The sequence below is a fragment of the Montipora capricornis genome, chromosome 11, assembly GCF_036669925.1.
Source record: "Montipora capricornis isolate CH-2021 chromosome 11, ASM3666992v2, whole genome shotgun sequence".
NCBI lineage: Eukaryota > Metazoa > Cnidaria > Anthozoa > Scleractinia > Acroporidae > Montipora > Montipora capricornis.
Window position 1 is genome coordinate 40,554,586 of NC_090893.1, and position 17,817 is coordinate 40,572,402.

The 17,817-nt window shown below is 39.0% G+C and overlaps 1 protein-coding gene across 9 annotated transcripts in view; it reads left to right on the plus strand.

Annotated features, from left to right (window-relative positions):
- Positions 1–17,817, plus strand: part of LOC138024274 (uncharacterized) — an 847,896-nt gene that overhangs the window by 333,434 nt on the left and 496,645 nt on the right. The window contains exon 1 of one of the 9 annotated variants that reach the window (XR_011126953.1): positions 16,339–17,082. The exons of 3 other annotated variants lie outside the window; for them this stretch is intronic. Coding sequence is in view for 1 of the 6 variants with exons in the window: in XM_068871433.1 (XP_068727534.1) it covers positions 17,038–17,082 (45 nt within the window). In the remaining 5 variants the exon portion in view is untranslated. Of the gene's footprint in view, positions 1–16,338; positions 17,083–17,568; positions 17,592–17,817 lie in introns of those variants that run through there. 5 more of the 9 variants (XM_068871433.1, XR_011126951.1, XR_011126946.1 and 2 more) reach the window with 5 other exon arrangements.

The following is a 17,817-nucleotide window of genomic DNA, read 5'->3' on the forward strand; positions in this document are numbered from 1 at the left end:
TGATAATATAAAACAACTACAATGTTTGGGTTGCATGACAATGTGTGACATTATAATGGCCAAAGTAGTTTATATACCATTACCAAACAGGATCAATCAATCAAAAGTGAAAAATGCTTTTAGACTTACGTGCAGAAGCAGGCATATCTGCTTGGCTTGGGCTTGGAGTAGAGACTACTACAGGTTGGGTCCCTTTCAAACAAAAACATAAACAATAACTACAATTATTGTACCATGTGAATACATGTATACCTGATAGTTCTACACAGATGAACAATAGTAATATGAATACAAAGTTTATATAGATAACTGAAACTGACCTGTGGCACCAGCTACCCTTGTTTCGTCGTCCAAAGACCCAGTTTGTGCCACAGATTGCTTTTCTGTGTTACTTTCTTCATCACTAACCAAAGAAAAAAAGGTATTGAAGGAAAGCACAAACAAAATGTACATGTACGTGGAATTTTATTATATTACCTACAAAAATCATCTACTGTGTCTACTGTGCGAAAGCGACATCGTGAAAAAACAAAATAACAACGACTTCGAATGTTACCACTTCATATGGTTGATTGTTGTTGCTGGTTGCTCGATAGCAACGGAATGCACTTTCGATGACATACGATACTTCGGCTTCGCATCCAAGCACATGCAGAATTTCTTTGCATCGAAGAGCTAAAAAAGCCTTCCTTACCGAGATAAACGGCTATTTACCACAATATGTGAACTTGAAAGTATATTTTTACGAAATACGTAAGAATTCATAGGTAACGAGACCAAATGATTGAAATTTTCCCGCAATTCTTGAACAGATGTTCATGGCGTATAGATTTTGACTACAAACTAGGAAATTTCTCTGAGTCACTTACCTTGCAAAATCATCGTCAAGACCGAGCTGCGTGTTTAGGACGAATTCTTCATCACTGGAAATGCCTCCAGCGTAGCTATCAGCGTCCGAATCCCAACCACTTTCGACCAAAGCGGCAATCTCTTCTTCAGTAAGGTACCGACGCCGGCTCGCCATCGTAGTGTTCACAAGTGGTTAAAGAGAAAATTACTCACGGATGAAATATGCAACTGATGCCAATAAAACGAGGCATGTGATTGGCTTATTCTATGATCCTCCATTTTGGACAGTTTCAGAGCTCCCGGATGAAAAATTAATTTTTTACGATCTTTTTGACGTCATGGGTCCCACAGAACCCAAATCCCCTGCGCGGGTCTTCAAAGAGTTTTCGTGTAATATCATGTCTCCAGCTCTTTCTCTTAATTTAAATTCATCTGTTACGCTTGGTGCCTATCCTTCAAAACTTAAGATTTCTAAAATAACGCCAATATATAAAAGTGAAGACGAAACTGACCCTTCTAATTATTGGTATTGACCAATATCTCTTTTGTCTAATTTTAATCGGGTCTTTGGAAAACTATTATATTACCGGATGAAGGAATTTATTGACAAAAATAATCTAATGTATTCCTCGATCAGGTCAATCATGAAATATTACTCGATAACTCGAACTTTTATGGTTTCCGGGGATTGATAAATCATTGGTTTCAATCATATCTAAAAAATAGACGCAAACAATTCAAATTGGAGAGTGTTCATCAACGAAACTTATTTCTCCCTGTGGTGTGCCCCAGGGATCGGTCCTAGGGCCTCTTCTATTTTTACTTTACATAAATAACATTCACCTCAGTTCCGATCAACTAAAATTTTATCTCTTCATAGATGATACTTATATATTTTATGCTGATAGGAATCTCAAGGCGGTCGAACAAACTGTTAATATGCAGAGTTAAAGAACGTATATGATTGGTTGACTACACTAAGTTGACATTGAATACAAAAATTTGTAATTTTTCGTAGATTGTGAAACAAACAAAAGAGTCAGCTTAGAGCAAAAAAGTTATGTCAAATACCTAGGTACCGGTATTTTAATCGATCAAAATTTGCCACGGAAAAGCCATGTTGATTCTGTTATCATAAAAATAAGTAAAACCATAGGGATGATTGCAAAGGTAAGGTACTTCATTCCATCTACTGTCCTTATAAATATTTATAATTCTTTAAAGTGCCTATCACCTCAACACACTTTTCCAGTATATTTATTCTTCGAAATCGTTCTAAATACATCGTGTTCTTTTTAGAACCTGTTGATTGAAATTTCACATGTTTGTTGGGGTTTGAAAACGTGAAAAGTGGTCATAATTTGATCCATAAGCGAGCAGTGAAGCGGAGTGGGTTCAATACCGGGTTGACGTCACAAACTTCTTTGCATTGAGATAAGAGACCCTATTCATGATAGCCGCCATGTTGGATTTGCCTTTATCATGCAAATTAGCTACACACTTCTGAGGGGGCAAACAACGCAAGTTCGAGAGGTTACAACGAACATCTTAGCCACACAGATGATTTGTTTTACGTTCATTGAATGTTTATCACCTAAGTAGTAAAATAGAATGCTTACACAAGTTACTTCGATGTTTTTTTAGTGAAAAATGAGCAGATAACGAAGTAGAAAGTCAAAATGACGGAGGTTATCAAAAGATATAAAATTATTTTTAGCAAAGGTGAAACAACTAAAACTACAGGCTTTGTTACCGACGTGGTTGCGCGTGTTTCCTCTCTTTCCCTCAACAATCGAGGCAGAACTTGGAAAACTTAGGACTTCCCGTAGCCGGCAAGAAAAACAGCAACTAAATCTTTATTTAAATATAAACTTTCCAGGCAAATAACTTGTTTCACTTTCAAAATTATATCGTCATAGCCAGCCGAAAGTAGCGCCTGCTGAACACACATCTCAGAAACTCGAGCGCCATTTTGAAACCAACAATTGTTCAACTTCACCTTCCCCCGGATGGTATTTTATCGTCCTCTCGACCAAATGTACTTGAGTACCCACCCACCTTTCGGGTTTTGGATGGATAGATGGTCACGTGACCAGCCGCAACCAGGGTCTCTCTTCAAACGACCAAGGGAGGCAGAGAAGAGAGACCCTGGGAACGAGGTTGATTCTTTGAAAACAGCGATGCAAATTAATTTGTGACGTCAATCCGGTATCGAACCCATTCCCCTTCATCGCTCGGTTAAGGATCAAAGTATGACCACTTTTCCCGTCTTGTAAAGCCGTTAAAAAAATAAAATGGCAATCAAAAGGTTCTAAAAACAACAAGATGTATTTGAGATAATAAATTAAGTGGAAAGGTGCGTTGAGGTGATAGACACTTTAATTTTACCTTATGTAGGTTATGGACACATTGCCTGGGGCAATACTTCCAATGCTTATTTAAACAAAATCTTGGTTCTTCAAAAGCGAGACAGTGCTGCGCTTATTCTATTTTGTTTATTTTTTTGCGCTTATTCTATTTTGCTTATTCTATTATGCCATCACTTTATTTGTCAAAGCACAAATTCTGCCTGTTACTTTCCTATATTATGAAGTCGCAAGCAAAATAAATGTTTGATGTGCACAATCCAAGTGCCTAAATCAACATTGTGAAACTTCACACATTCATACCTACAATACTCGATCATCCAAGTCGCAGCTCTTTAGTACAAAATACTCTAGACTAAACTTACAAAAAAAGGCTTTTTCGCGTCTTGGTGTCAAAATTTGGAATAAGATACTGAATGAATTTAAATCATTATCAGAAAATTGCTTTAAAAAACAAATGAAAAAGTCTTTATTTCAGATCCTGAGTAATGAAGATTCTTATCTTGATATCGCAATTAATGTAATTTGTGATAATCCTGATTAGCTCAAATTGATATTTTGCCGTTACGTAGCAGAGGCCTGGTTTTGAGCAGCAGGTGCTTGGAGTGCCACGTGATTGTGGTTTGTATTTGGCGATCGTTTAGCGAGTGAGGCATTCTACGGTTAGCCCTCGCCGCGTGCACAAGTCCTACTTGTTGTTTTTTGTTCTATCGAGCTGAATTAGTGTTTAATGCCTTCGTTAGGCGGTATATGTTAGCGTTCATTTACATTGTAAGTCGTGTCTTTCAATTAGAATTCCCTAGAACCCCGAGGGTCGCACCACTGCCTTGGTCGGGGGTACACGTTCCCCGCTTTTTTCCACCTGCTGGTTTTTTTAGGGGTTTTCATGTCCGGCTCTGGTGCATTGCTTTTCTCTTTATTTTAGAATTGATGTATTAATATTCTTGTACCTATTCCAATGCTTAATAAACTGCACGGAGGGCTTGGCTGGCCAACGCGCCCATGTATCCTAGCTTGAGTGTCCGGTTGAGTAGTGGAGGCAAAATTTACCTCTAAACTCAAAGACTGTACAATTAAAACAAATTGATCCACTTGCTTTTGTACCTAATCTGCTCCTATACTTTATTGATACATTATGCAACTATTGATGCATTTACCAGTTATGCTTCTCCTTATAATTTAATAATGTCTAACTCTTATTATATTATTATTCTCTATTTAATGATGTAACAAATTACGTTGATGATTGACCCGCCTCGAATAGCAAATCTGCTACCTGCGGGTCAACATGAACTTTCCTTAATTTTGGTAATGAAAAAATAAAATAAAAGCGTGTAAAAAGTGTGTAAGTGCAATAAATGTAAATGATAACTTTAGGAGGCAAGTTGGAATGTCGTCGAGACCATCAGCCTTGCCCACACGGATATAGTTCATAACTTTGCGCAGCTTTTTGAACCTGCTGTACTGCTCTCGATTTCACTTTCCTGGATGTTATGGCAGTACACCAAGATTTCTCTTGAGGGTTTTCATCAGCTGCTCAATGTCATAACTGATAGCCACCTTGGTGACGAAGTGTTTCGATGATGCGGCGTTGATACCCGTAACGTTTCTCCATACTGCTCTGCTCTGCGGTGCATCGTGAACACTAAATTTGTTAATCGTTGTGAATTGTTGTGAATCGTCACATTCCCATTGTCAAGAAAAGAGTAAAACGCAAATGCCTGCCACCTTGGATGAACAAAGAGATCATGCATCTTATACACCTGAGAGACCAGTTTAAATCATGTGCGAAATCAAATATTCTCGCCAGGTCAATGTATAAGAATTTACGCAACAAGGTGGTTAAAAAGATCGCGAATACTAAGGCAGCATATGTGAGAAATGAGATCATGGAAAACATGAACAATCCGAAGAAACTGTGGAAAATACTTAAGCAAGTTGCTCCAACCAAGCCAAGACCAACCAATTTTTCTTTATTGAAGTGAATGGCGAGCAAATCAGTAACCCTGTGGGAATTTCAAATGCTTTCAACGAACATTTTATCAACATTGAACATACCAATATCTCTGCTCCACACTGCATAGCCTCAAATGAACAAGATGCACGTCTTGCAAACTTTATTAAGTCCCACATTAGCGAAGCAACCGTGTTCCACATCCCGCCAATAAGCACACAACAAGTCATCGAGGACCTTAAGAGCATCCGCCCAAATAGCAAAGCAACTGGTCTCGATGGTATTGGAATAAAACCATTAAAGCTGGCATTAAATGCTATTGCTCCCTCTCTTACCCATATTTACAACTCAAGTATCGCAAGCGGTACTTTTCCAATTAATTTTAAACGAGCCAAACTGATTCCTGTTTATAAGAAGGACTCAGTTCACGACAGAAATAATTATCGCCCAATCTCAATCTTGCCAATTATCTCTAAACCTCTCGAGAGGCATGTGGCAAAATCGTATCTCGGGTACCTCACTTCAAACAATCTTATTCATAGAAACCAGTCGGCTTATCGACCACACCATTCGTGTGAAACTGCGCTCTTGAACCTCACCGATAACTGGCTTAAGGTTATGGAGTCTAGGAAGCGTGTGGATTCAGTGCTGCTGGATCTAAGCAAGGCATTTGACCTTGTAGAGCATGCTTTATTGCTATCCAAAATCGACAAATACCATGTCACCAATACATCTCAAGAATGGTTTAAATCATACCTTAGTAATCGAACAAAACGTTGCTGCATTAATGGCTCACTGTCTGATGCACTGGTGCTGGCCCGAGGAGTTCCGCAAGGGTCAAATTTGGGCCCAATACTATTCTCGCTGTACATTGACGATCTTCCAATTGGAATCTCTAACTCAAATGTCGACATATATGCAGATGACACTACCATATAGGAGACTAACAGTGACCCGCTGCTTATTCAGCGTGGTCTTCAAGACAGCCTAGACAGAACTAGTAGATGGCTATCTCTGAATAAGATGGCTCCGAACACGAGAAAGACTAAACATTTGATCATAGGAACTGTACAAAAACTGTTGCACTCTGGTAGTCCATCTCTTGATCTATCTCTTTGTAGCACTCCGATGGAAGTAGCCAAGGCATCTCTTAGGCGTTAAGATATACAAACATTTGAACTGGGATAATCATATCGATTTCCTAATTGATAAATTAAATTCTAGAATTTGCTTGCTTAAGAGAGCTAAGACATATCTTAATCATCGGCTAAGAAATCTATTATACAACCATTAATTCGGCCGTTATTTAAATATTGTCTCACTGTGTGGGGAGACACCAAAAATGAAAATTTTGGAGAGCATGCGTGAGCCCGACAAGGTCGGACGTGCATGGTTTCTGAGCGGAGCTTAAGTTCCCTTCTTTTATAATATTTCCTTGGTATTTTCGACCTAAATCACATCTTGGAGTGATGCTATGTGGTGCCAGTTTCAATGAAGAAGATTAGTGGGAAACATAAAATGGGAGAAAGAGGTTCATCGGAAGAAGAAGATAACGTTTAGAAACGATGCAATATGGCGGATAGTGTCGGGGAGGCACCAACTGCTGCAGCCACTCAGCCCGTAAACCTAACTGACATCAAGGAGTTGCTAGTTGACATCCAAATTACAGTTGCAACGATTCTCAGAGAAAACCAAGAACTGAAGCAAGAAATCCTAGAGCTGAAATCCGCCCTAAATGTCAATCAAAGGGAAACGGAGAAGCTTAAAACCCAACTTACCAAAGCCGAGAAAGCAAACGACACGTCGAGGGACGAGCTTAACCACATAAGAATGAAGACAAATCATTAGGGTCAAACCTGGACATAAGTGAATTATTATCCGATAAACTAAAATATTATCTCTTGGCAGATGAAACTAAATAAATATACTTTATGCTGATAAGAATCTCGAGGCGGTTGAACGAACTGTTAATGCAGACTTAAAGAACGTACATGATTGGTTGAGTAAAAATAAGTTGACATTGAATGCAAAAAATTCTAATTTGTAATTTTTCGTCCTCGTCACAAAAAATGCATTTTTTCCTTAAATAAGTATTTTAGATTGTGAAACAAGCAAAAGAGTCAGTTTAGAGCAAAAAAGTTATATCAAATACCGAGGTGTTTTAATCGATCAAAATTTGTCATGGAAAAGTCATGTTGATTCTGCTATCATAAAAAATAAGTAAACCTATGGGAATGATTGCGTCCAATGCGTCTAATGCTTATTATTTAAACAAAATCTTGGTTCTTCAAAAGCAAGTCCTGCGCTTAATCTATTTGCCGATCGGAGAGAAGATGCCATCCCTTTATTTGTCAAAGCACAAATTCTGCCTGTTACTTTCCTATATTATGAAGTCGTAAGCAAATTAATGTTTGATGTGCACAATCAGAGTGCCCCAATCAACGGTAACCAGTCGTTTCGCCTACTGCCTGTTCGCCTACGTTCAATATGTCAGTTCGCCCATGATTAATATGTAAAAGCTTTAAAACTGAATTGTTTAAAAGTCCTTGTTGAACCTCGCAGAAACACTGAGTATTAAGATGAAATAAACCACCGTTTACGGTCTTTGTGTTTACTTGTGATTCGAGCGGCCTATACTAAAGGAGGTGGGACTTTTCATTAACATTTCAATCAAAAAGATAAGGTACGTAAGAAATTAGCTCGTTCCCACTTTACTGCCCGGTTGAATGTTTACATCATTGTTTCAATTTGTTCTCAGTATCATGATTTTTATAAATTAGTGTTTTTTTAGTTCGTGCGCTTTCATGCGATACGCAAGCTTAGTTAGATGAAAAAATATATATAAGGCAGTTGTGATATTGTCACCCTCCTTACCGAATATAACTCCGCTTAGCTTTTAAAGACGAAAAAAATATGACTCTGACTTGAGGTGGTCCAAGAGCTCGTGGTCTTTCTATTTTGCGACTTAAGAGATAGGAGGTGCGTCAGGATTTAGTAATGCTTTGCCGCTGAATGTTCAGGAAACCAGTGCGTTCCTAGGATTTGCTAGGTTTAGGAGGTTTCAAGTTTGAGGAGGAATTGAAGCTCTGACTATAAAGTCCTTGAGTGATTTGTCCTTCCTGTATGCGACAATAGGAGCATTAGCTAAGATGCGCTTTTTCAAGTTGGTCATAGTGTTGCTGATAGGTTCGCTGAACCTATCAGGTTTCAAGACCGGTTTCAGAATACACAGTGGATTCCTTCTTCGGTTGTGTGCTCTAATCCGTGAGAGCAGATCTTGACCAAATGTTCGTTGAAGCTGCCGGAGTGGCGTCCCTCGTTTAAATCAACCAATAAGATGACAAGTATTTTCGATCCGTTTCGCGTCGTTAGCTTAATTGAGCAAGCCGTATGCCGTATGCCATATGCCATATTCAAGCCGGCTTTGGCAATAGTGGAAGAGGTATTTCAATTAACATTTGGACGAGACTTAGAACAATTTTCACAGTTTGTCGTTTGCAAATGAGGAAAAATATACTTAATCTAGGATTACATGTAGATTAGCATTGATAGGAAGAGAGGTATTCAGTGGACCTTTACAACATCCTTAGAAGACCTTGTCTTGGCCGATGATCTGACCTTACCGTCGCACAGAATACAGGATATGAGGGATAAGACACGGGCCTTGGAGGTACAAGGTGCGAAGGTAGGCCTGAAGATCAATTCCATCAAGACAAAGTTAATGCGTATTGGTACCAAACGTAGCGATGTGTGTCGGTCCCAGGGGGGCGGATTAAGGAAGTGGATGAGTTTTATGGGAGCATTGTAAGCAAGAAGGCAGGAACTTACGAAGACATTCAGGCACGAATTGGAAAGGCAAGACAGGCATTTGCGATGCTGAGACCAATATGGTGATCCATAGCACTAACAACCAAGACCAAGCTAAGAGTCTCTGGGTCAAATGTGAAGGAGGTGCTCTTGTATGGCTCTGAAATTTGGAGGCTGACTAAGGGATTGGAGCAGAAGTTGCAGGTGTTGATCAATAAGAGCCTGAGGAACATCTTGCGGATTTGGTGGCCTAGAAAAATCAGCAACAAGGAGCTTTGGAGACAAAGAGGGCAGCGACCGATAGAGCAAGAGATAAGACAAAGAGCTTGGGGATGGATCGGCCACACGTTGAGGAGACCAGATGGACATGTAGTCAAGAGGGCACTGGAGTGGAACCCACAGGGGAAGCGAAAGAGAAGGAGACCCCGGCACACCTGGCAGCGTATGTCACTTAGAATTTAAAAAAAAAACTGAGAAAAAACCTTAGAAAAATGTTTTTAAAAAAATTAGAAAAAGTTGATCGAACACTCGATTCAATGGCTTAAGAGCAAATGCACTTAACCTCAGTCCTTTACACTACCGAAATATCGGTTTCAATTAGGCCATTTTTCTGAAGTATTTAAATAAAGCAAATCCTAACAAAGTTAGGAAAGCTAACCAAATAAAAAGGCCTCAGGGCCTGGTTCCTCGAAAGCCGATTAACTTAATCCAGGATTAGCGTAAACTTTTGTTTCACGTTTTCAACTTTTTGGTGAAAGTTTCTTTTGCTTATTTTTGTTTTTCAAGATTGACGTCTTCTCATATAAAGTTATGCCGAAAATCTGCGTTGAACAGCATTTGGGAGTAGAGAAATGAACTGCTTGGTTTATTTTTAATCTGGGATTAGCGTTAATCGGCTTTTGAGGAACTGGGCCCAGGTTACTAAGAATGGCATCGACCGTCAAAAATGGCATCGCTTGTTTACGAACTCCGACACCGCACATCAAGTAGGTGAATCAACTGTTTTACACAATGATTGTCATAGTACGGAGTTTAAGACGTAGGCGAACTGACTTACTGGACGTAGGCGAGTCGACTCTAGACGTAGGCGAACAGACGGTAGGCGAAACGACCCATAGGAGAAAAGACCGTAATTCCAATCAACATTGTGAAACTATTTACAAAAACATCACACATTCATACCTACAATACTCGATCATCCAAGTTACAGCTACTAAGCTGTGGGCTATAAAGAAGCAGTTTGAACCTGCTGTACTGTTCTGGATGTCACTTTCCTGGATGTTATGGCAGTACACCAAGATTTGTCTTGAGAGCTTTCATCATCTGTTCAATGGCGTCATAACTGAGAGTCAGTCACCTGGTGAAGACGTATTTCGATGATGCGACGTTGATACTCGTAACGTTTCTTGGGACTACTCTGCTCCACGGTGCATTGCGAACACAGACACGCAAGATCAGTTTACGAAGAACATTTGAAGAGATTCGTGGCCACCATGTTGTTTATTGTACGGCTGGTTCTCATGCTGCCTCTTCCTTTTTGAAATGCTCAGCACCAGGCTTTCTTGATTTTTAAAACTTGACATGATTGTTTTTTTCCAAATATGAAAAAGTCGGCTCGATATAGGCATAGATGCATTGGTAAGGAAAGATGTTTTGACATGAATATCTGGGAACTTGATATGAATATTGAAAAAACCTTGATGTATAATTTGATATGAATATAGGAAACTTGATTTATAAATGTATAGTTGACACATGAGATTGGCAATCTTGATATTTTGTCACATTTGGACAAGCATACACCGGACAAAGCTATCCGTCCTTTGAACAACTGCGTGGGCGTACATCTGTGATCTAAAGTTTTTAAAAACTGATCTGAAGTTTTTATTTTAAAATTAAGTTCCTTGTTTTCTTTAGAAACAAGGGATAAAAATAAAAAAGGAGAATGGTTTAAAAATTTCTTCCAAGAAAATTACTTTATGTAATAAAAATCATCATAGTTTACAAGAAAACAAGAAATTGAAATCTCTCTGCTTGAATCTTTCATGAAAGGAATGGTCACAGTGCAAATGTGTTTCCTTCTTTTCCTTGTCAGCTGAGAACAGAAAAGGTAAATATCTATGTTTTTAGCCAACTTACCCACTCTGACCACGACATTACAATAGAGGCAGTAGAAGATCACTTCTTTCACTGGTACCATTCTTCCCAAGTCAACTTGCCAGAAGTACAAAGGATTGCTCAGAGTGTTGAGGTTTCCATCTACTACATAGTCAGCTCGAATAGAAGATTCTGAAGGATTTACTGGCTTTCTGAATGCAAGGTTTCCTTAAATTGAACAGAGATAAAAACATAGCAACGTATTTGGTAATCTGTGACCGTAACTAGGATGACTAATTTGCTTTTTTTGTTTGGAAAAATTAAGAATGTGACGAATACTTGCTCTAAACAAAGTACAATGTAGCATCCGCTTTAGTCCTTTTGTTGATAATAGGCTGATTTAGTAATAGAACGGGAACGTCAGTGGCGACGTCGTGCGCAGCAAAACTACCAATAAAAATTTAGAATAGAGAAGAAAAGAGTGGAGTCTACTCTATTCTGAATTCTCATTGGTGTTTTTTCTGCGCGCGCCGTCGCCACTGACGTTCCCGTTCTGTTGCTAAATCAGCCTAATAACTTTGGTCGAACCATTGTCAAATTGCCTAGTGGACTGATACTTGCACATCCACAGTAATTTGACAATATTATCATACAATTATGGGGCTCTTCACATGACCCAGGTTGACCGAGATGGATCGGTTACCGAGATGAAATTGGTTTCTGTTCATATGGCGACTTTAAGCCCGCTTTTCCGAGATGAAAATTTTGAAAAAGTTGTGACGCGACCATTCAGGTGTAAAACGTAACGAACAAGCTTGGCGACAATTTCTCGATTTTCTTTGTTTAAGCAACCTCAAATTAATTTTGACTTTACGTTAACTATCAAATGAAACCAATCTAAGCTTCATTATCGAAGAAAAGAGAAGTAAAAACTCGTTAATGTCCTTTTATCACGAAAATGTATTGTATTATTTTCCTCCTGGTAACCGGGATGAAGAGTTCATATAACAAAATTTTCAGCCCGCTAGCGAGATCTCGGCAACCGAGCCAACCCGCCTTCTCATACGAACACATCGAAGCTTTTACAAAGGATTTAGAGGCGAAGCAACATATCGGAAACCAGGCCAGCCCTGGCCAGCCAGGCTCATTATGAAGAGGCCCTAAACAATAATCATCGCAATACCTAAGACACCTTCTATCAAGCTCTGGGACACTATTTGATTAATTCCCGCTCATGTAATGCTCTCCATATCTCTGGCACAAGGATGCATTTATAAAGGCGGCTTTACGACTTTTAGGTATTAGAAAAAGTTGGTATTAGCAATTCCGGGAATTTCAAGTACATTGTCAGTAAATTCTACTCTATAGAAATTTGTATCATTAAAGTGCTACTGAAACGAAATTTTGACTTTTTCTTGTTTTTTGCTTTTCGTGACCTTTGAAGGCCAATAATTAAATTTGAGTTGGAAATTCCAAATGGAAGTGCGCTTTTTCGATGCATGCTTTTCGTGAATGAGCGTCCGCCATTACTTGTACCAGTAAGATCCCAGGGAGTCCGTGACATCATCATATCATCAACACCAAAGTGCTCTGAGGCGAGGTGACAGCTCCACAAGTGGAAAAACATCCCGTTGTGCATACTCATCGTTTGTAAAAAAAAAAATTGGCAAATATACCGGCTTGTCGCTGTGTTGTACAGGACTGCAGCAAGTCAAATCCGCAAATTGGAATCTCTTTGCAAACGCCAAAGAGCAATTATGAACTGGCCAAGCATTGGAAAGCCTTTGTTCGCATTCACAGCTCGAACTTCAACACCAAGGGGCTTTTCAAGATCTGCTCAGTTTATCAGGGTAATAAGCATTAATATTTTTGTTACCTTTCTGGGATAGTTGAGGTTAAGAGTATGGAACGTTTAGAGTTAAATAAATACAAGTGCAAGTACGCGAAATATCAACTTCGTTCCCAGGGTCTCCATTGTCGTTGAGAAGACAAAGACAAAGAGAGACCCTGGGAACGAGGTTGCGCGAAATATACGTTTTTTAGATAAGTAACGTAAGGAGTGACAGGCCACACGGATTCCCTTCCTGTATGAAAACATGTATAGAACCTATTATAGTTTTGCACTAACGAGCAGATCCTTTAAGGACTTTCCCCTTTTTTGTAGGAAATAATAGGTGCTTACAAGTAAAGGTTTTTGAAAGCAATGTGAAGTAAAATCTAAGGGCGACAGCGTGCGACGCTTCGTTCGAACTTCTGTCATTATCAAGCCAAAAGTGAAGATAAAAATTTTTGCATAAGTATAAATATAAAAAAAAGAAGTAAAAGTATGTAAAGTATAAAAATGTAAAAAAGGGGTGTTAAAAAACATGCAAGAATAACAAAAAAAAAATTCGCACGAATTGAGTCTGACTGAACAATGAGACTTGGTCTCAGTTAATTAATGAAAAAAACATTTCATAAATGAGAGAGTCAAACTTCTTGCACTTTTTTAAGATGGTAAACTTCTGGGTAAGATCATTGGGCACATGAGAATGTTTCACATGGAAATGTTTTCCAGTAGAGGAAGACGCATTCTTGTGCTCGTCTACGCGTTGATGCAAATGCCGCCGCGTGTAACCAACATAACTTGCATCACACATGTCACGTGTAAATTCACAAACAAGGGATTGTTGGTTGAAAATAGACGGCTTGACGTCGCGCGGTTTCAGAGGTTGTTTGATCTTGTGGCTGACAAAGTGGGCTGGACGGTCACTTCAGCCAATATTCTAAGTGTCGATTCGGAGAAAGAGAGAACACTTGAGAGAACACATTAGTTTATTGGATCCAAAGTGGAAGAGGGACTAGTGACCACGAATGGCTACCTAATTTATACGAATAGAGAACAATACACGATACATAACAAACATTCCTACATAAGGTGCTCACATACTCTACAGAAAGAGCGCAACTCAGAGATCTGAGCCAGAAAATTCAAGTGACCTAGCTTCCAGCCCACGTGTGTCAGCCAAAAGATCAAACAATAGAGAGATTAAACATGACGTTTACGCCACACGGCAAACGTCGGAGTGAAATTAGGGTTCTGCCAAAGATGGGAGAATCCTGCTTGATATTAGCTCATTTCTTTCCTGTTAGTTCCATATATCAAGCAACTTCTCAAAGGAACGAGACAAGTTAAAATGAGATAATTTTCACGCTTTTATGAGAAGCAGGAGCCTGCCATTTCCCGTTTGCCGTTGGCCGTAAACGTCATGCTTAATCTCTCTAATATCTGAAACCGTCTGAGGTCAAGCCATCTATTGTCGACCAACCACCCTTGTTTATCAATTTAAATGTGACCTGTGTGATGCAGGTTATGTTGGTTACACGCGGCAGCATTTGCATCAACGCGTAGACGAGCACAAGAATGCGTCTTCCTCTATTGGAAAACATTTCCGTTTGAAACGTTCTTATGTGCAAAAATGATCTTAGCAAGAATTTTACCATCTTAAAAAAGTGCAAGAACAAGTTTGACTGCCTCATTTATTTTATTTTTATTTTTTTAATGAACTGAGACCAAGTCTCCATGTACAGTCAAACTCAATTTGTGCGAAAGTTTTTTACATTTTGAATTGTGTTATTCTTGCATGTTTTTTAACACCCCTTTTTTACATTTTCAAACTTAACATACTTTCACTTCTTTGTTTTATATTTATACTTAAGCAAAAAATTTTATGTCACTTTTGGCTTGATACTGACCGAAGTTCGGTCGAAACGTCGCGCGCTATTATTGTTAGTTTTTACTTCCAATAATAGGTGGCTCTTTAAAGATTTGGCCAAGTAGGGGTTGACATTTTTTGAGTAAAACTTGTTCCAGGTTTGACACTGATGTCTGCTGTTGTGTTACAAAAAGCTTTTGTTTTTGTTTTGGTATTTCCTTTAAGCAGTTTTAGTTTTTTTCCTTTAAGTAGTTTTTCTACCAAATTGTGTGGGTAACCTCTATCCCGCAAATGTATTTTAAATGTTCAAATGTTTTCCTTGAAAGTGTGTTTTGAGGATTCATAGAGCTTCACCTTTTATTGCTTGGCGGGTGACAAGAGGTGAAATCCGTATATTGGAAGGTCTCCGTTGGTTTAACATGTGTTTTTTGATCCTTGCATCTCGTTCCTTTGTATACTATTGTGTCTAGAAACACAGTTTCAGTGACAGATATTTCACCCTGCGAGCAGAGCCTCCTTTTGTCTTTTTCTTTACTGAGGAGGAGAAAAGTAGGCTCTGCCCGAATCGCGTCAACTCTTTGAAGCCACCGCAGCCCGAACTTCTGGACTAGTCAATCTTGTTTTCTCTCGTCAAACCGGTTTTTCCAGTGCGAGCGTCCGTTTAGTGACAAAACCGATGGTTATAATTGAGCCCGCTGTACCATGAAAAACCAAGATGGCGGCGTGATCTGGCATATTAGGCTTGGGTTCGAGACTGTATCCTGGCAACATGCAGCGCATATTCAATAAAGATCTTACTCGATTCATGCAGAGCCTTTCTCGAGAACGCCAAAATCGAGCAAGCAAAAGAAAGGCTCTGCTGGCAGGGTGCAGATATTTCTGCCGTGAATTTAATCGTAGGGTGATGTAAATTTACTTGTTCGATGGAAGTCGCTATGTTCGGTTTACTCATGTCCCACAGGGAAAAGACATAGTCAATGTAGCGTTTCCAAACTATAGGTTTTGAGACGGCTTTGCTTACAATTTCTGTTTCAGTTTTAGCCATTCATGAATGATTGGCAAAAAAAAAAAAAAAACCACTGTCTTGGTTCTCGTGGTTTGCCTTGTAGGCGGCAGCTTCTTCTTGAGTTGCGAGTGGCTCTAAATCTTCGTCATGGGGTACAAAACTGGCCTCACTTTCCTCGAAAATCGCACTACTCCTGTCTGGACTCAACTCCGAACCGTCCTCTGACGAAAAAGACGAAGAACTTGAAGAAAAAAACATTTCTTCTTACTCTATTTACTAAAAACCATGCAGAAAGACTTCGCTGGATGATGAGATGAAGTCAAGGAGGGAACGCCACTTGACAAAATTGTGGCCTCAAGTACTTGTCGTTCGAGTAATGGTGGACAAAAAGTGTACACTTTCTGGCAGACTTTACAGATGTAAATCGTCGTTAGGTTAGCTATGGACACCTTTTTTTGTCAACTTTAGGGTCTTGTCTTTAACTAAGGGTGAAAAAATCGAGGAAAAGAACCCACTGATTTTTGTCGCAGAAGCACTTTAATTAAATCGCAAAGGCTACAAACTTCTCCTGACGAAGAATTTTCTTTTAATATAATGGCCTGTACCACAGTAGTGTAAATCGCTCATATACGGCTGCAAAGCATTTGCATAAATTCTGCATATTGGAAATAGATGAAATGTTATATGAAATGGATCATATATGAACTGCGGATATGAAATCAAGTGAAGCTATGATCTTCGCAGTAATGTACGCAATTTTTGCATTTGCGTAGAGAAGCGTCGCACCGGTATCGCGAGGTCACGGGTTCAAGCCCCGTTGAAGTGCTGAATTTTTCAGGCTTCTTTACGCAATTGCAAAAATTGCGTTCATAACTGCGAAGATCATAGCTTTACTTAATGACGGATTTGATGCAAATGAGGCGGGAACCTCATTAACGTCCGCCGTTTTGTTTTGGAGGGAAGCAGTCCACAAAAACGTTTTTGTGACCACTTTTAAGACGGAGCTTAGTAACCGTCTGCTTTTGTCACGGACGTGACCTGGGCCCTAGTGATATTAGAAACTGACAAAAATGGCGGCGGGGTCGCTATTTGTGCATTCTTCGGGGGAAAGAATATCTCTCTGCTGATTTGGATGTGCATTATCCTGGAGAATTGTGCTTTAAAGTGTGCAACCTGGCATAAAGCAAGTGTTTCAAGGGCATTAGACATTGTTTTATGGGTACAAACGTAAAGAAAGTGGCGACGAGAAAGTGATCCCAAAATATGTTCACAACACAACAAGAGATCATTTTGGGCACAACTTTGAAGGTGAGGAATTAATTTTTCTAATCAGTAATATGGAAAGAGACTAACGTAATTTATTAATGTTGTAAATTTGAACGTTTTCTTATGAGCAAAGTGTTAAATTTTCTAATTAAAGCAAGCTGTTGGCCCTCTTTAGTTTAAGACTACGTACAAATCTCCTTTGAAAGGTTCAACATCTAATTTCTCCTAACAGTATCATGGATTGATTAAACGTACAGTGCTGCGTTATGACAATTCTTGTTAGGGTTTTTTCTGTGCATGATTTATTTGCTTCTTTTAATAAAATCCCTATGAAGTGAAATTTGTTGTAATTTGCTCTGTTCTAGGATAAAAAAGTCGTGTTTTTACAAGCACTCAAGGTTGCACATTTTTGTTCTTTTAAATTTAAAGTAAGAAGTATTACTTTTTAACGCATTGACTCCGAGGTGTGGGACTAATAACATATTTTACTGTCAGACTGTCTAACACCAGACGATCTTACTTGTCAATGGGGGCGGTCTAGGGCGGTTCAGGTGACAGTGGGTTCAGATTAAATTAAATTTGTTATTGTTATTTATATTCCTAATCTTAATACATATTAGACACCTGTAGACTTCATTATTTTACCAACTACATGTATTTACTTGTCTCAAACTCTACACACACAACCATCGTACCTCAAGTATAATTGTTCTTTCTTCTCCCTACCGTTTACCCCTTTTATTGTTTCATAGAAATTTTATTGATTCTTTTCTATTC